Source organism: Carcharhinus amblyrhynchos, chromosome 4 (assembly GCF_965287045.1).
Source record: "Carcharhinus amblyrhynchos chromosome 4, sCarAmb.v2.hapA, whole genome shotgun sequence".
NCBI lineage: Eukaryota > Metazoa > Chordata > Chondrichthyes > Carcharhiniformes > Carcharhinidae > Carcharhinus > Carcharhinus amblyrhynchos.
This window is the reverse complement of record NC_137327.1, coordinates 139,274,763-139,294,523: the sequence shown is the minus strand read 5'-3', so window position 1 is coordinate 139,294,523 and position 19,761 is coordinate 139,274,763. Positions and strand designations below refer to the sequence as shown.

The following is a 19,761-nucleotide window of genomic DNA, read 5'->3' as shown; positions in this document are numbered from 1 at the left end:
TTTGTTGGTGAAGACAATGCCCAGAGTAGAACAGACCCAGAGCCCCAGGTTCAATTCTTGATGCTTGTCCGAGTTATTCAGGCTGATCGAGGGACTGAATGGACTTCTACAACAGGTTTCACTGCCTTAAACTGGAATGGGGTGGGGGGAGAAATATGGAAGTGAGCCTAAGTTTCTGCTTCCAATTGCTATCTAATGAACCCTGCTGAAAAGTGCACAGATGTTGACATCAGACAAAGATGGTATGATGCCTCTCTCAAACATATGGTCCGCGGATGCACACAGCACGTGTGAAGCATTGCTTTTGGGGATGGAAACAATGGAACTGGGTTCTACGTTTGCAAAGAGAATAAAGAAATGACAGGCAGCAAAGTCCTTCAGATTAAAGAGGAAATGGGTGCAGCAAGGGTAAAATCTCCGGTCCACACATCGCTGACCCACAAAATTAATACAAATTCCGTTTCAGCTTCTAATCATGAAATTCACAGGGGCAATCACATTAATTAGTTTGTGGCCTTGTATTGCAGCAAGTTACAAGGAAATAGGGTAAAGTTAAACAAAAACCTCGTTTGTGTGGCAATATTTTTAAGTTGCCAGTTTGTACCATTGCTGTTAGTTTTTGTTTCGGGGTAGATGGGGTTAAATGAAGCAGGTCATTGCTTCTCGGTTAGAAAATTAGCCCTGTAATTAATGTGAATGGCTGTTGTGGAAGGATGAGGATTTGGAACGGGCTCGAATGGTTTCAGCTCACAGTAACGCACACATTTTTGCTCAGAGAACCTTTAATTGTGGGGTCAGAGTACAACGGAAGAAATCCACAGTTCAAAAAAAGAATTCTACAAGACACAAGCCATGCAGTCAGTTTGATCATGAGATTTAATACAATAGCGCTCATTTATACCCCTTCCCCATTCAGGTTACATTTTACAAAAAAGCTCCTTAAATAGATTAAATTTTTACAATAATCAGAGAACATTTTAGCAACTATGGAAACAGCTGTCCATAGGTTAAAAACAAGACCTTTCGGTGTGGAGAAATCAAAGTGAAACACATCAGAATACAAAAAATATCTTCAATCATCTTTTAATCTAAAATTTTGCTTTCCTTGTGAAGTGATCTGAATATCTAGGGTACAATTTTTAAATAGCAAAATTATAATACATTTGTGAGGGAAAGCAGCCTCAGCTTACACAGATTGGGAATATCATTTCCCCAGGTGAAAAAGTGCACCTGAATATTTCCTCCAGAATTTGGATTCCCAGTTTATACTGGGAAATATGCTGTATAAAGGATAGTGAGATAAACTATGTAAATGACAATGTGTTAACCAACCATCTTTTCAGTTTATTCTGAACACCAGCACTGTGGGTGATAGTGTACTGGTGACTATACTATAAAGAAACTCCAGATATACTATTCAAGGATACATCCTTCTTCCACATCCTCCCCCTCAACAACACATGGATATTTATATGTTAAAAAAAGCAGGAAATCATTCCTAACATAAGGCGACAGACAATTTTCTTCATCTTTACACTTGATCTCGAAGACGTGAAAGTCTTTGGGAAAGTTCATCCTTTGTAAAAGGAAGGAATTGGATTAACTCTAATTAATTCCATTAAAAATAAAGACAATATTTAAATATAGGACACATTTAAACTTTCAACACACTGAAAATCATGGAGTCATAGAGGTTTACATGGAACAACTTGTCCATGCCACCCTTTTTTTTAAACCCCTAACCTAATCCTAATTGCCCACATTTGGCCCATATCCCTCTATACCCATTGTACCCATATAACTGTCTAAATGCTTTTTAAAAGACAAAATTGTACCTGCCTCTACTACTACCTCTGGCAGCTCATTCCAGACACTCACCACCCTGTGTGAAAAAATTGCCCCTCTGGACCCTTTTTTATCTCTTCCCTCTAACCATAAACCTATGCCCTCTAGTTTTAGACTCCCCTACCTTTGGGAAAAGATATTGACTATCTACCTTGTCTATGCCCCTCATTATTTTATAGACCTCTATAAGATCACCCCTCAGCATCCTACGCTCCAAAGAAAAAAATCCCAGTCTATCCAGCCTCTCCTTATAACTCAATCCATCAAGTCCCGGTAGCATCCTAGTAAATCTTTTCTGCACTCTTTCTAGTTTAATAATATCCTTTCTATAATAGGGTGACCAGAATTGCACACAGTATTCCAAGTGTGGCCTTACCAATGTTTTGTACAACTTCAACAAGACGTCCCAACTCCTGTATTCAATGTTCTGACCGATGAAACCAAGCATGCCGAATGCCTTCTTCACCACTCTGCCCACCTGTGACTCCACTTTCAAGGAGTTACGAACATGTACCCCTAGATCTCTTTGTTCTGTAATTCTCCCCAACGCCCTCTCATTATCGGAGCAAGTCCTGCCTATCAGGATAGCATGATTATCGTTTCTGCCCCAACAATTCAGAGGCCTAAACTAATAATAATCCTGAGACCAATCTCACCGATAGCTGTTTGACAAATTGAATGTTATTTCCACTCCCCCTACCACCTCAAACAATCCAGGAAGATTACCGTGAATACCCAACCTGGAAGGAAACCTGCCATCTTTACTTAGACCGAACTGTGTGTGACTCATGAAACCATAAGAAATAGTAACAGGAGCAGGCCATTCTACCGTTCAAGCCTGCTCCCCCGTTTAATATTATGGCTGATCTAAAACTCATCAATTTCACTTTCCTGACCTCGTTCCGTAACCCTTAATTCGTTGAATGATTAAAATCTCAGCCTTGAAAATGTTCAAGATTTCAGCCTCCACAGCTTCCTGGGGTAAAAAATTCCAAAAACTCACCAGGGAGAGAGAGGAAAAATTCTTCCTCAAATCTGTCATTATTAAACATCCCTTTAATCTGTGACCGTACCCTCTGGTCCAAGCTTCCCATGAGCAGAAACAAGCAGCCAAGCTTTAACTTGATTGAATTCTCACACCAATTTTGGGGACTTGCAACTGCTCTCGGAGGTGGTCTACATTATATCACAATCATAACCTCAGCAAACACACACAGCTGCAGACAAAGGACAAATAGGGATGTGTAATAGGTGCCAGCGACACCCTTATTCTGAACAAATAATTACTCTAAATAAATATTTTATAAAAGATTGCACTTTGACTAGAATTATAATTTATTATACTACATAAGATTTGTGCTATCGTGTTGTTACTTTGTTTCCCACAGATGCTCAATGCCCTACCAATAGTGTGTAATGACAATTTCTCCATCAATTGATTCCTATATTGTTGAAATGAGTAGTATTTTGTTATTTCCCCCTTTAATACACCACCTAGTGGCTCTTGAAATCAAAACCATGTACTAGCTGGAGGCAGTAATATCCTTTTAAAAATACCCTCTGGTTTTTATAGACAGAAAATAGAATGATTTTCTTCAGAACTTCACTTCATGTCTTATACAGGATTTACAATTGCCTTGATTTTGTACTTCATGCCCCTATCGATACAGCCCAGGCTGCTGTACGCTTTATTAACCACACTCAACTTTTCTGCCACCTTCAACCCAGTCTGTAGGTGCAGCAGGTGATCAGGAAGGCGAATGGGATGCTGGCCTTTATAGCGAGGGGGATAGAATATAAAAGTAAGGAGGTCTTACTGCAACTGTACAGGGCACTGGTGAGGCCGCAGGTGGAGTACTGTGTGCAGTTTTGGTCGCCGCACTTACACAAGGATATTTTGGCCTTGGAGGGAGTGCAGAGGAGGTTCACTAGGCTGATACCGGAGATGAGGGGGTTAGACTATGAAGAGAGATCGGATAGACTGGGTCTGTACTTGGAGTTTAGAAGGATGAGGGGGGATCTTATAGAGACATATAAGATAATGAAAGGGATGGATAGGGTAGAGGTAGAGAGATTCTTCCTGCTCAGAAAGGACAGCAGGACTAGAGGGCACAGCCTCAAAATAAGGGGGGGAACAGTTTAGAACAGAGTTGAGGAGGAACTTCTTCACTCAAAGGGTAGCGAATCTCTGGAATTCTCTGCCCGTTGAAGCAGTGGAGGCTACCTCACTAAAAGTGTGTAAGTCACGGGTAGATAGATTTCTGATAGACAAGGGAATTAAGGGTTGTGGGGAGCAGGCGGGAAAGTACAAAATCAAGGCAATTGTAAATCCACTTCAGGTCAGCCATGATCTTATTGAATGGCGGGGCAGGCTCGAAGGGCTAGATGGCCGACTCCTGCTCCTATTTCTTATGTTCAATGATTTATGCACCTATATACAAAGCCAAGCCCCTCTTCCCTTTAGAACTGTACCTTTTATTTTATATCGTCTATCTGCGTTCTCCCAACAAAAATGAATTACTTTGAAATTCTCTGCAGTAAATCTTATTTGCCACTTGTCCACCCATTCACCAATCCATGTCTCTCCGGGAATTCCTCATGGTTCACAATAACTCAGGTTTACTGCCTTCAACCGGACACCAAAATCTAGATCATTAACGTATCCGGAAGAGCAGGTGTCCCAACCTCAGCCTCCGAGTTCCCCACTAAAAGCCTTCCTCCAATCTGAAAAACAACCGTTTACCACGACCCATGACATTTGGCCAGTTTCGTATCACTGTTGCTATTGTCCTTTTTATTCCATGAGTTCTAACTTTGCTCAAGTCTGCAGAGCCTTAACCAACTTACCAAGCATAGGACTAAAGACTGAGCAACACTGACATCAGGCCCTCTCCCCCAAGCTGGGTGAAGCATAAACCACCTGCAGGTTTCATTTCAACCCGAGGTGCTCCAACAGTGGGTCTGAACCACAGCCTCAGGCACCAGGCACCAGTACATTTTACCTTCCACTTGCTCCAGGAACTGTGGCTGTGGTGTTTGTGGAGCAGCTGATCTTTGCTGGATCAGGGCACACCGGGAGATCAGCAAGTGAGCTGAGACAGACCCGGTCGTGTCTCACCTGGAACTCACAGACAGAAAGCTAAAGATTTTCAGCTGAATGGTCAGAGTTGCAGGGAGAAGTTGATACGACTTAGAGATGGATTCAGCACTCACACATTACACAGTTCAATGTGCAAATCTAGTTAAAATGACAGGCAGCAGTTTAAAAAACATCACAAAATGAAGAAAGTGCTGTAGTTGACAACTCCAGTTTGTAAAAAGCATGCCTTCTATAAAAAAACTCAAATGTTGGCTAAATAGACAATTATTTTGTTGCTGCAATGTTTTCTCAAATGGCAAATTTTTTAAGATAGTTCAAAATTTTACCTGTTCTGCTGATGCCACACTGGAACCAACAGATCCCATTTGGCCCTCTGGAAGCTGCATGTTGAGATCAAGCCTGCGGGGCGGGGGGTGGAGAAGGAAAGGATCCTACATTAGTCTTTGCCCTGCATCGTAACTGGAGAAGTAGCTTTGCATTTAGAAATTTCCCAGTTCTTGTCTGAAGCTTTAGAATCACATCAGAAATGATAAGCCCTTCAGAGCACAGTATAATTACCAGACAGGAGATCGCCACTGGAGTATCTCCAGACAGGTCCCTTCACCAAGCTGAGGCAGAAAGAACACTCTGGCATTTAAGAACAATAATTTAATTTATTGCTTTGGACTATTCTGCAAATTTGAAAAATGTGTCTAATATCTTAAAATAAAAGCGCAAATTTACACCTGAGGTTTTGGTTACTCGAGATTTCTTTTCACATCACACGTCTGCCAGCACAAGTTAAATGTTTTGACTGAACAATAAGCTCTTATAATTAGTAATAGTTCCAGGGTCTGTCATGTGCTCACTGATACAGGAGATGGCACTCTTTTACAGCTAGGTGAAACTGCAACAGCTCGGTTGATGGCTTTGCCACATGTTGAATATACTTAGGTCATGCTCGCATAAGGACAAATTGCTTTAGTTCTCTGGGATTATTTTTAAAAGAACAACTGAGTAAATCCAGCAAAACAATCACCTTCCTTCTGCCAGCCCCGAGTTCATATCTGCAATTAGTGTCATGTTTCTGCGTGAATGTAGAAAGGAGGAAGTCCATTTTACCTGAATACTGAACTAACTTTAAATGTCTTTGAGAATCTGCTCCTTCAGATTACCCAGTGAATTTAGCAGCAATAGGAGATAGGCATATTGCATTACCCTTAGCAATGTTACCCCAATAGATAACAAACTGCCTGAACTACACACACAGCATTTCAGTACCACACTGATCTGGTACCACACTCACCAGGAAAACTTTAACCTTTAAACAGTACTGGCATTACAGGAACTTCATACAGAAATAGAAAACTTGATAAAAGTGGATCAAGAATCAATGGGGATTCTCTGTGCAATTTGACAATGGTTGCTCCAAAGTCAGGAGGCAGTAAAATATAGAATCTATCTGCACTGAGTGAAAGCACAAATCAACTTTCTTCACTTTATAATTCCACTTTAAAATATGTTCCCTCACATTGTGTAGAAATGATATCCACAAACTACTTTTTAAATGGTATCAGAAACATATGCAAATTATCTAAACTTGAATTATCAAGTCTTAGATATAATAAGTAACTAAGAGCAAGTTATAACTCCATAGTTCAGTGAAAAATATTCCAATGTACCAATACTGTGACCAGCAGTGTGCCTCAGGGATCAGTGCTGGGCCCATTGTTCTTTGTCATTTATATTAATGATTTGGATGAGAATATAGGAGACACGGTTAGTAAGTCTGCAGATGACACCAAGCTTGGCGGCATAGTGGACAGTGAAAAAGTTATCTCTGATTGCAATAGGATCTTGATCAATTGGGCCAGTTGGCTGATGAATGGCAGATGGAGTTTAATTTAGACAAACGCGAGGTGATGCATTTTGGTAAATTGAACAAGGGCAGGACTTACTCAGTTAATGGTAGAGCAGTGGGGAGAGTTACAGAACAAAGAGATAAGAACATAAGAAATAGGAGCAGGAGTAGGCCATCTAGCCCTTCGAGCCTGCCCCGCCATTCAATAAGATCATGGCTGATCTGTTGTGGCTCAGTTCCACTTTCCCGCCCTCTCCCCATAACCCTTAATCCCCTCTCTTATCAAAAACCCATCAACCCGCTTCTTAAAAATATTTAGCGAGGCAGCCTCCACCACTTCAACGGGCAGAGAATTCCAGAGATTCACCACCCTTTGAGTGAAGAAGTTCCTCCTCAACTCCGTTCTAAACCGCCTCCCCTTTATCTTGAGGCTGTGCCCCCTAGTCCTACTGTCTTTTTTGAGCGGGAAGAGTCTCTCCACCTCTATCCTATCCATCCCATTCATCATCTTATACGTCTCAATGAGATCTCCCCTCATTCTTCTAAACTCTAGCGAGTACAAGCCTAGTTTATTCAGCCTCTCCTCATAGCTCAACCCCCTCAACTTCGGTATCAGCCTAGTAAACCTCCTCTGCACTCCCTCCAGGGCCAAAATATCCTTGCGCAGGTGCGGCGCCCAAAACTGCACACAATACTCCAGCTGCGGCCTCACCAATGCCCTATACAGCTGCAGCAAGACCTCCCTACTTTTATATTCAATCCCCCTCGCTATGAAGGCCAGCATCCCATTCGCCTTCCTGACCACCTGCTGCACCTGCAAGCTGGGTTTTTGCGACTCATGCACAAGGACCCCGAGGTCCCTCTGCACCGTCGCCTGCTGCAGTTTTTCGCCACGCAAGTAATAGTCCTTCCTACCATTATTCCTACCAAAGTGGACCACCTCACACTTGCCAACATTAAATTCCATTTGCCATTTCCTGGCCCATTCGCCCAGCCTATCTAGATCCTTCTGCAGACTCTCCACACCCTCCGCACAATTTGCCTTTCCCCCAATCTTGGTGTCATCAGCAAATTTCGACACCCTGCACTCGGTTCCCTCCTCCAGATCATCTATATAAATGGTAAATAGCTGAGGCCCCAGCACCGACCCCTGGGGCACCCCACTAGTCACCAACCGCCAATCCGAATAGCACCCATTGACCCCCACTCTCTGCCTCCTATTTGACAACCAATCCTCTATCCACGCTAACACCCTACCCCCAACTCCATGTCCCCTGACCTTCTGCAATAACCTCTTGTGAGGTACCTTGTCAAACGCCTTCTGAAAATCCAGAAAGACCACATCCACCGGCTCTCCTCTATCCACTGCCCTAGACACATCCTCATAGAACTCCAGTAAATTTGTCAGACACGACTTCCCTTTAATGAAACTGTGTTGCGTCCGCCCTATCAAGCAATTCCCTTCAAGATGCCTCGCAATTTCCTCCTTAATGACGGATTCTAACATTTTACCTACCACAGATGTTAAACTAACCGGCCTATAATTCCCCGCCTTTTGCCTGGCACCCTTCTTAAACAACGGCGTAACATTAGCCGTTTTCCAATCTTCCGGCACTTCCCCGGAATCCAGCGACGTCTGGAAAATAACCACCAAGGCATCCACTATCACCTCCGCCATTTCTTTCAGAACCCTCGGATGCATTCCATCCGGTCCTGGGGACTTGTCCACAATCAGCCCCTCCAGTCTGTCGAGCACCACCTCTCTAGTAACAGTAATGTCATTAAGACCCTCCATTCCTACCACCTTTCCATCGCTAACACCCGGCAAATTATTCACGTCCTCCTCCGTGAAGACAGAAACAAAAAAGTTATTCAAGACCTTAGCCATATCCCCATCCCCTACCACTAGCTCCCCTTTCTCATCCTCTAAAGGACCAACGTTCACCCTAGCCAGCCTCTTCCTTTTTATATATTTATAAAAACTCTTGCTATCCTTTTTTATATTAAGTGCTAGCCCAGCCTCATAGCTTCTCCTACCCTCCTTTATCAACTTCTTTGTCAATCTTTGTTGACATTTAAACCTCTCCCAATCCTCTTCTCGCCCACTGCTCTTAGCTACTCTAAATTCCTCCGCTTTTAATTTAACACTTTCCTTCACCTCCTTCGTTATCCACGGCTTATTACCTCTCCTCCTACGGTCCTTTTTAACCATCGGAATAAATTTCTGCTGAGCACCAAGAAAGATCTCCTTAAAGATCCTCCACTGCTCCTCAGCAGACCTACCTTCCAACGCGCTCCCCCAGTCCACATTTGCCAATTCTTCTCTCATCCTACCATACTCCCCTCTATTCAAACAAAGGACGCGTGTCCGGGAACCCACTTTCTCCTCCTCCATCTGCAACAGAAACTCCACCATACAATGATCACTCTCTCCAAGAGGATCCTTCACCGCAAGGTCCCTAATTCTACCCGCCTCATTACATAGCACCAGATCCAAGATAGCTCGCTCCCTCGTCGGCTCCAACACACACTGTTCAAGGAAATTATCCCGGCAGCATTCCAAGAACTCCTCCTCGAGCCCACCTCGTCCAACATGGGTCGACCAATCAATATGCAGATTGAAATCTCCCATAACTACTGCCGTCCCATTCCTGCACGCCGCACTTATTTGCGTGTTAACAGCCCGCCCCACCTCCAGATCATTATTCGGGGGCCTATAGACGACACCCACCAGCGTCTTCCTCCCTTTGCTGTTCCTAATCTCCACCCACAACGATTCCACGTTCTGCTCTTTGGCTCCGGTATCATCCCTTGCTACCACCTTGATACTATCCTTAATCAGCAGAGCTACGCCACCCCCTCTTTCCTCCTGCCTATCCTTCCTAAACACTTGATAGCCCTGTACATTCATCTCCCAGTCCCTGTCACCTTGCAGCCACGTCTCTGTAATGGCCACCAGATCGTATCCATTTGTGTCGATCTGCGCCACCAGCTCATCCACTTTATTCCGAATGCTTCGTGCATTCAGATAAAGCGCCTTCACCTGGACCCTATTTGCCGTAACGCCACCAATTGGGACATCCTTGGCCTCTTCCCTTACCTGTACCCTATCCTTAACTTTAGACCTCGTAGCGTCACCTACCCTCGCACCCTCCCCCCCGCTAATTAGTTTAAAGCCCTGTCTACAGTCCTCTTTACTCGATTCGCCAACACTCTGGTCCCAGCACGGTTCAGACCAACCCCATCCCGCCCGAACAAGTCCCACCTACCCCAATACTGGTGCCAATGCCCCATAAATTCGAACCCATTCCTCCCACACCAATCCCTGAGCCACCCATTCACTTCCTTTATCCTGTCAACCCTACTCCCGTCTGCACTCAGTTCAGGCAGTAGCCCAGAGACGACCACCTTGTCGGTTCTACTTTTTAATTCCATTCCCAGCTTCTCATACTCCCTCCCCAGATCCTCAGTCCGCACTTTGCCTACGTCACCGGCACCCACATGTACTACAACGACCGGGTTCTCACCCTCCCACTCCAGGTTCCTCTGCAGCCCAGCTGTGACATCCTGTACCCGAGCACCAGGCAGACAACACACCCTTCTGTGCACTTTGTCATTGTGACAAAGGACAGTGTCAATACTCTTCACCCCACTATCTCCAATCACTACTACGTTCCTTTTCCCCTTCTCTTTGCCTATGTCCTGCTGCATCACTGTACCGTGTGCAGTTTGCTCACCAACCTCACCTGCCTTGTCCTCTTCCAGACTGGAAGCAAGAACCTCAAACCTGTTATGCAGATTAAGAGGCTGAGGCCTCCGCTCCTCACCCCCCTTCCTCTAGGGGTACATGTTCATAGCTCCTTGAAAGTGGAGTCACAGGTGGACAGAGTGGTGAAGAAGGCATTCAGCATGCTTGGTTTCATCGGTCAGAACATTGAATACAGGAGTTGGAATGTCTTGTTGAAGTTGTACAAGACATTGGTAAGGTCACACTTGGAATACTGTGTACAGTTCTGGTCACCCTGTTATAGAAAGGATACTTTGAAATTAGAAAGAATACAGAAAAGATTTACTAGGATGTTACTGGGACTTGATGGATTGAGTTATAAAGAGAGGTTGGATAGACTGGGACTTTTTTTCTCTGGAGCGTAGGAGGCTGAGGGGTGACCTTATAGAGGTCTATAAAATAATGAGGGACACAGATCAGCTAGATAGTCAATATCTTTTCCCAAAGGTAGGGGAGTCTAAACTAGAAGGCATAGGTTTAAGGTGAGAGGGGAGAGATACAAAAGTGTCCAGATGGGTAATTTTTTTCACCCAGAGGGTGGTGAGTGTCTGGAACGAGCTGCCAGAGGCAGTAGTAGAGGCGGGGACAATTTTGTCTTTTTAAAAGCATTTCGACAGTTACATGGGTACGATGGGTATAGAGGGATATGGGCCAAATGCGGGCAATTGGGATTAGCTTAGGGGTTTAAAAAAAAAGGGCAGCATGGACAAGTTGGGCTGAAGGGCCTGTTTCCAAGCTGTAAACCTCGATGACTCTGTAACTAATTAAGTGGAGCCATATTCCTGTTACGATTCCACCCCCCACCAATGTACAAGTGAAAAGCACCGCAGCACCTTCCGAACCCACAACTAGAAGGCCAAGTGAAGCAGATACATGGAAACATCACCACCTGGAGGTTCCCCTCCAAGTCACTAACCATTTTGAAATATATCGCCGTTCCTTCACTGTCACTGGGTCAAAATCCTGGAACTCCCTCTCTAACAGCACTGTGGATGTATCCAGATCACATGGACTGCAGCAGTTCAACCACCACCCTCTCAAAGGTAACTAGGGACAGGCAATAAATGCCGGCCTGGCTACATCCATAAATGAACGGAAGAAAGTGAAATCTATCCTCTCCCAGATTAAAAAAACTCTTAAGGCTTAACGAGCACATCCTGCAAACATTATATTATTCTTTGACAAAACTGTGTACAAAAACATCAATGTTTCTCTCAATTAATTCTCTCAATGTGGCTGTTTTCCCTTGAGAGATGTCGGCTGAGGGGGGATCTAATAGAGGTTTATAAGATTATGAAGGGGATAGATAGAGTAAATGGTGGTAAGCTTTTTCCGCTATTAGAAATGGATAGAACGAGGGGTCACGGGCTTAGGGTGAGGGGGACTAGGTATAAGACAAATATTAGAGGGCAGTTTTTCACGCAAAGGGTAGTGGGGGTGTGGAATGCACTGCCGAGTAAGGTGGTGGAAGCAGGCACGCTAGGGTTGTTTAAGAGTCACTTAGACAGCCACATGAGCGGTCTACATATAGGGGGATATAGCAGGCCTTACTAAACATTGTAGGCTTGGGATTCCGTTTTGCCTCAGGGATGTTACAGTCTTTGCCTGTTTAATAATGAATTTTTTGTCTCCACAGGCATTTAAGTCCACCTTGTTGACCAGCAAGGGGCATGCATGCGGCAGGTTGTAGTGGGCTGCTCTTGGATGTTGCTTCGGGAGTTGCCTATTGCTTCATGTCGTTAGTGTGCTTAAACTGGACCATCTCGAGGGCAACACGACAGCTCAGAGACTATCTCTGTTACTGTGCGGACACATGGATTTGGGCCTGTGTCTGTGGGAGTTTGCGCGTTCTCCCCGTGGTTGCGTGGGTTTCCTCCGGGTGCTCCGGTTTCCTCCCACATCCCAAAGATGCGCTTTTAGGCTGATTGATTGGGTAACAAATTGTCCCTATATTGGACCTCCCTGATCCTCGCACATTAGGCGTAGACTAAAATCATGAATAGGTCACTGAGACAATGGGGTGGCGGCGCGGGCTCGTTGGGCCGAAGGGCCTGTTTCCCGTGCTGTGTTGTTCTTTGTTTGTTCTTTAAACTGTGCGGCACTCTTGTTTCAGAGTATCTTGAGCAATGATGTCAGTTCTGGCCACCACAAGATAATTGAGACTTTCAAAGCATTCAAGGCAGCACAGAGAGGTGCTGTCAGCCTGATAACACTGCCCTTGCAATCAGTGTCTGAGGAAAGACTGAAGAAACTTGGTGTTTTCATCCCACGAAAGGTGTCAGAGTACTGATCTCAGTGACATAGACTGTAGTTAAGGGAGTGCATTAGGTATATCTGGAATACACATTTTAAATCCAAATATGAGAATAGACTAAAGGATACAAGATCAAATTGTTAAAAGATAAGATTAGGAATGGTAAAGAAAATTCCCTAATCTATGGAACAATTACAGAAATCCAGGAATATATTTTAAAAAAGTGTTGATACAAGGGTAAACAATAGGATCTTTAGGATAGCTCAGTTACGGTGGTTAAATGGTAAACCTCATCTATAATTGCTTTACAGAATATTCATCCCAAAAACAATATTTTGAAAAACTCAAACAATCTCAAATTTTTTTAATATTCTTCAAATTTTCAGAATGTCCTAAAGCACTTCACAGCCCTAAAGAGCTTGAAACAATAGAGTTAAAAAAACAGATAATCTGTTTCAATGGTGTTGGTTGATGGATAAATGTTACTCAGGACGTTGGGTAAGCTCCTCTGCTCTTTAGATTGTTTAATTCTCCAAGTAGATGAAGAAATCTTAGGGACAGCTGAAATACCACTAACTGTTGGGGTTGGGCGAAACTATATGATCTCTACCTGGATTACGATATTCAAAGCATAGAAACCAAGACTGGAGAGTTTGCGTGGAGGAGAGTCAGGAAAGCTTCCAACCTGTTGGGATAGCACCAGACCGAAGGGGTGACAGGGCCCCAATTGAAAGGAGTCTCCTCACCCTTTCAGAATTTAGAGAAGTTTCTTCACCCAGAGGGTGGTGAACGTGGGGAATTCAGTGCCACAGAATATAGGGTTAGGGTAAAATGTTGTCTGGGTTCAAGAAGAAATTTGATTTAACTCTTGGGGTTAAAAGGTTTAAGGGATAATTGGGGAAGGGGCGGGGGAAATCAGGATATTGAATTTGATGATCAGCCATGATCAAAATGAATGGCGGAACAGGCTGGAAGGGCCGAATGGCCTGCTTCTAGTATCTGTGTTTTCATGTTTTCGATGAGTCACCTTTAACAACCCACCTCTCTGCACCAAAATGTCAGCCTAGGTTATGTCTCTGGGGTGGGTGGCTCCATGGACACTGGGTCAAAGCTGAGACACTTTGGAAATAACTGGAACATTGGTTCAATGTTAAATCACAGTCACACCCTGAGAAAGGGAGTCCTCGAGTCAACAGCTCAACATCATCAAAAACTCTTTGGAGATTCCATACTAACCCAGCTTCATCAGCCATTTCGTGTAGCAGTGAATCCACTTGATGCTGGAAGGAAAGTGAAATGAATAAGTCAGGTATACACTGCTAGACACACACCTTTTGAAGAAAGTCACTACTGTTTTTCAAACAAGGCACCCAATTCCACACAGCAGGATCCAACAAACTTGGTCGTGTTAGTCAAGGGAAAAAACCACCAACTCTTTTTTTTCACTGCTTTAGCAAGCTGCTGGTATTCAATTTATGCATTGTCTGGAGTGTCAGCCTACACTGAGAGATTAAGTTGCTGGAGCGAATCTATATTGTTCTGACTCAGGCAAATATACTGCCTAGTGAGTCAGGCTGGTCCCAATGACAGACTTCGAAAAGCAGAGCAAGAAAGATAGCATTGTATCCTTGGGAGAACATTGAATTGTATTCAAAATACAAAACATCTCAACAAAACACACAACTTGCACAATGGTTTAGAGCTTAAATCTTAATTGCTTTGGCAATGAGCCTGTTTTTGCTATTCACAGCTCCTCTGTTCCTTTACTTGCCTCACTTCCAGCCCCTGCTGCCTTTCATTCTCCTGTGATTTAATATTTCTGCCGTCCACCCTATCACAAACATTGTGTTGAAATTATATCTCTTCCGTTGTACACTCAGCACTGTCAAAATTTTCCACCATGGCTGTGTATGTTTTTATTTATCAGTTTTTGAGATGTTTATGTTCTGACAGTCCAGTAGAACAGTATTTTTATTGCATGGTGGAGCAACAAGTTATATGAGCCTAAAAGACATGAGTATGAATAGCTTGACATTTACCTGCACTGTGCATTTTAGAATACAGAACCATGCATTCATTTCAGAGTCAATCTGGAAAGACAGCATGTTCTAAAATATGACCTTCCACTTGGAAATTACAAATGGCAAAGATCCCAAACTTGTGAAAGCTATCACAACAACAATAGCTTCCAGTTTGCCAATACTGCCTTATCATCAAATGCATATCAGCATTACACTGGTAATATCTGCAAAAAATTATTAGCAGCAGACTGAAAAGTGACAGCAAGCATATTGGAAGAACATGGACAACACGGTGTGAACACGGGGGGCATGATGGCACAGTGGTTAGCACTGCTCCCCCACAGTGACCTGGGTTCAATTCTGGCCACGGGTGACCAGAATTGGCGCTTTCTCCCCATATCTGCATGAGTTTCCTCCAGGTGCTCAGGTTTCCTCCCACAGTTCAAAGATGTGTGGGTTGGGTTGATTGGCCATGCTAAATTGACGCTGTCAAGAGATTAGCAGGGTAAATATGAGGGGTTACAGGAATAGGGCTTGGTTAGAATTGTGGTTGGTGCAGACTCGATGGGCCGAATGGCCCTCTTCTGCACTGTAGGGATTCTCTGAATAGCATGGCTCTCATGTGGTCATTACTATCCAATGACACACTCATACAGCCATCTGGCTGCACTCACTTTTTCCAGTGGCAGAGTAAACTTTCAAACAGAATGGGGTGAGTTTCTCATGCCTTATACATAGCTCACAATGAAAACTTTTTGTTCTAATTTGCAATCTGGAATAACTGAACATAACAAGGATGTAGGCTAGAAGTTAAGCTTCCTCTACTACGCGTGTAGTGTGGAATAAGAACTTTTTCTACAGTTTAATTTTGTAGGACCAACAGATCTTGAAAAAGTCATTATTTACATCATAATGCATTTTCATCAGTAAATTGTCAACTACATTTGTCCCTTACCTGTGGGGTAGTCAGTGTTGTTGTGCTGCTCATAGTGTCCTCCATCTGCTGGGTCTGCACATCTAATGTTTCAAACTGATGCTCAAATTTATCCATTAGAGCAGAAATCTGCACCAAGAGAAGGTTTCGAACACTGCGTTACCATTGACGGACTGCCAATAATGCAACGTAAACACACTCAGGAGGACATGCGCGCATTGTGGGAGAAAAGATCTCAGTATATCCATTTATTGCTGCTACACAGGTTGATTGAATTAAATGAATTTTTTTTTGCTCTGCTACTTTTAATTAAATTTTATACTGATTAAAGCGAGTATTCTCACTGATAGGACATGTCTGTAATAATGCCATCTCAACGTAATTCAATGGGGCAAAAACAGTTTGCAAAATATGATTGTCAGTTTACATTTTTGCTATTAATATTTTATCTTTATTTGACATTTTAGATCTTAGTGCTGCCCTTTTGTACATCTTATAATTTTCCTGGTTGCTTTGTAAAAATTCTGCTGCCTCTTTTCTCTCTAATTTACAGCCTCAGCAATGGTAACTCTTCAATTAGGGCAATAAATATACACAAGCAAACACTGGTAATCTAAACTAAACACTGAAAATGCTGGAAAATCTCAGCAGGCATGGCAGCATCTGTGGAAACAGAAACAAAAGTTAACCTTTCGAGTCCATACGAGTCAGCTCCACTACATATTTTCAGCATTTTCTGGTCTGGGTCCACAGCAATTGCTTAACTTTTAAATGTCCTCTGAAATGCTCTGAAACGACATCTCCTTGGCCCTACATTTAATCCTGGAAGACCTGGATTATAAGGACAGTTATATCAAACACCTATTTATTGACTACAGCTCAGCCTTCAACACCACCATCCCAACAAAACTCATCTCAAAACTCCGTGGCCGAGGGTTCAGCTCCTCCCTCTGCAACTGGATCTAAGAGCCTAATGGCTCGAGAGCAATTAGGGATGGGCCAGCGATCCCATGAACTAACAACAAATTGTTAGAATATACACTATGTCTCAGTAATTCCCTCCCCGCCTCTTTGTAAGACATTCTTATTAAGATGGACTAAATTCACTGGGGTAATTATCCTTGCATTCTCAAATGGTTTTAGAAAGATGGAGCTAGAAGGTTCCTTCCTACTGTTTCTAAGTAGAGTCAGTCTTTTATAATAAATATCCTTTTCTGTTTTCAAGTACTCTCATTGCATATTTCCAGTCACAGTCAATCGATTTAATTAACTATTGTTGAAATTTAGATACAATAGCATGGGGGTGAAATGTTTGAACAGCCTGCCTTTCTGGGCCAACTTCAGATCCCTGAATTGCTCTTCTGGTATCTGCCCAGATTCATGCTCTTTTGAACCACAACAGAATTCCAATGTCACAATAAACCCATCCCCTTTCTTACTCATTCTTACAAGTCCTCACTTACTTCCTATCCCGAGCGGAGTTTCCCTATTCATTTGGGCTGCTTAGCAATTTTATTTGATATTTTTCTACTTGCACACACAAAACTTTGGCATCTCTACATGAACAATTTGCAATACAAGGGTGACCTTGTTAATATCTCACCTCCTTCTACATTAGGGATTCTATGATTATGGACACAAAGGTTTTCTGACCATTCGATAACATTGGCAATACCCTACTGTCTTCAAGGAGGCAAAATGAATAATTTATACCCCTGGTGGGGGGTGGGGGTTGTGGAGGTAGGGTGAACCTAAAATCTTGGAAGTTAAGCATCTAGTTCCCACACAATTTAAAAAATATAAATAAATATCTATGTGTAAGTCATTTATATAGAAACCTAGAAGATAGGAGCAGCAAGGAGGCCATTTGGCCCTTCGAGCCTGCTCTGCCATTCATAACGATCATGACTGATTGTCCAACTCAATACCTAATCCTGCTTTTTCCCACAACCTTTGATCCCATTCACCCCAAAGTGCTATATCCAGCTGCCTCTTGAATACATTCAATGTTTTGGCATCAACTACTTCCTATAGGAATGAATTCCACAGGCTCACCACTCTCTGGGTGAAGAAATGTCTCCTCACCTCCGTCCTAAGTGGTCTACCCTGAATCATCAGACTGTGACACCTGGTTCTGGAACCCCCACCATTCAAACCATCTTCCCTGCACATACCCTGTCTAGCCCTGTTAGAATTTTATAAGTCTCTATGAGATTCCCCCCCTTATTCATCTGAACTCCAGCGAAAACAATCCTAACCCAGTCAATCTCTCCTCATACATCAGTCCCACCATCCCCGGAATCAGCCTGGTAAACCTTCATTGCTCTCCCTCGAGAGCAAGAACATCCTTCCTCAGAAAAGGAGACCAAAACTGCACACAATACTCTAGGTGTGGCCTCACCAAGGCCCCTGTATAATTGTAACAACACATCCCTGCTCCTGTACTCAAAACCTCTTGCAATGAAGGCCAACATACCATTTGCCTTCTTTACCGCCTGCTGCACCTGCACGCTTACCTTCAGTGACTGGTGCACAAGGACACCCAGGTCCCTCTGCACACTCCCCTTTCCCAATTTATAACCATTCAGGTAGTAATCTGCCTTCTTGTTTTTGCTTCCAAAGTGAATAACCTCACACTTATCCAAATTATCCTGCATCTGCTATTGATTAGCCACTCACCCAACCTGTCCAGATCATTCTGAAGGATTTCTGCATCCTTGTCACAGTTCACCCACCCACCCAACTTAGTATCATCTGAAAACTTTGAGATGTTACATTTTGTTCCCTTATCCAAATCATTTATATTGTGAATAGCTCGGGTCCCAGCACCGATCCCTGTGGCACCCCACAGTTACAGCCTGCCAATTTGAAAAGTACCCATTAATTCCTTCTCCTTGTTTCCTCTCTGCCAACCAGTTTTCTATCCATCCCAATAAACTTCCTCTAATCCCACGTGCTTTAATCCTGCATGATAATCTCTTATGTGGGACTTTGTCAAATGCTTTCTGAAAGTCCAAATTTTCCACATCGACTGGCTCCCCTTTATCAACTCTACTAGTCACATCTTCAAAGAATTCCAACAGACTTGTCAAGCATGATTTCCCCTTCATAAATCCATGCTGACTCTGTCTGATCCTGCCACTGCTTTCTAAATGCTCTGCTATAAAGTTCTTGATAATGGATTCGAGAATTTGTCCCAATGTTTGTGAAGCATAAAAAACAAATATTAGCAAACCTATCAGAAAAAGGAATGAAAACATTTTAAAAGGTTCAATTGTAATGAATCTAGAACTCAAAGCCAACCTAATTTTGGCTGAGTGAAAGGTTTTATTAATGCCCAAATTATATTGAGGGAGGGTTCCCTCCTTCCAATTCTATTTAAGTAAATTTGAATATTTACAGTAATTTTATTAACCCAGTTTGCAGCCAAATTATATCAACGTCATCACCTAGGCTAATCTTTATCCTTGTGTTAAAAATGTCATTTTTTTCAGGGGCATGTTATGGGAAATGTGAATAAATATCATGTCTGATGGAGCACAGATTTTCTTTTGACAGTTATGTGGTGGGACCATTAGACCAAGGAGCAGAAGCAGGCCATTCAGCCCATTGAGTCTGCTCTCCCATTCAATGAGATCATGACTGAGCTGATATTATAATAACCTTCAACTTCACTTTCCTGCCTTCTGCCCATAACCTTGATTTCTTTGTCAATTTTATCTCAGCCTTGAACACAGTTAACGACCCAACCTCTACAGCTCTCTGCAATAAAGAATTCCACAGGTTCACTACCCTCTCAGTAATCTGAAATGGACCATCCCTTACTCTGAAATTATGCCCTTGGCCCTAGACTCTCCCATAAGGGAAAACAACCTTTCAGCGTCTAGTGTCGTGCCCCCAGAGAATCCTACGTGACTCAATAAGGTCACCTCTCATTCTTCTCAACTCCAATGAGTGCAGGCTCAACCTATTCAACCTTT

At 43.1% G+C, this 19,761-nt stretch overlaps 1 protein-coding gene across 1 annotated transcript in view; it reads right to left on the bottom strand.

The window, feature by feature from the left end:
• Positions 1 to 853: 853 nt before the first annotated feature.
• chmp1b (charged multivesicular body protein 1B) overlaps positions 854 to 19,761 on the bottom strand; it is a 34,254-nt gene continuing 15,346 nt past the window's right edge. Inside the window, exons 5-8 of the mRNA XM_080187961.1 lie at positions 15,803 to 15,910; positions 14,063 to 14,106; positions 5,272 to 5,344; positions 854 to 1,576 (exon numbers count right to left, since the gene is read on the bottom strand). Of these exons, the coding sequence (XP_080044087.1) occupies positions 1,532 to 1,576; positions 5,272 to 5,344; positions 14,063 to 14,106; positions 15,803 to 15,910 (270 nt within the window). The 3' untranslated portion in view covers positions 854 to 1,531. The remainder of the gene's footprint in view (positions 1,577 to 5,271; positions 5,345 to 14,062; positions 14,107 to 15,802; positions 15,911 to 19,761) is intronic.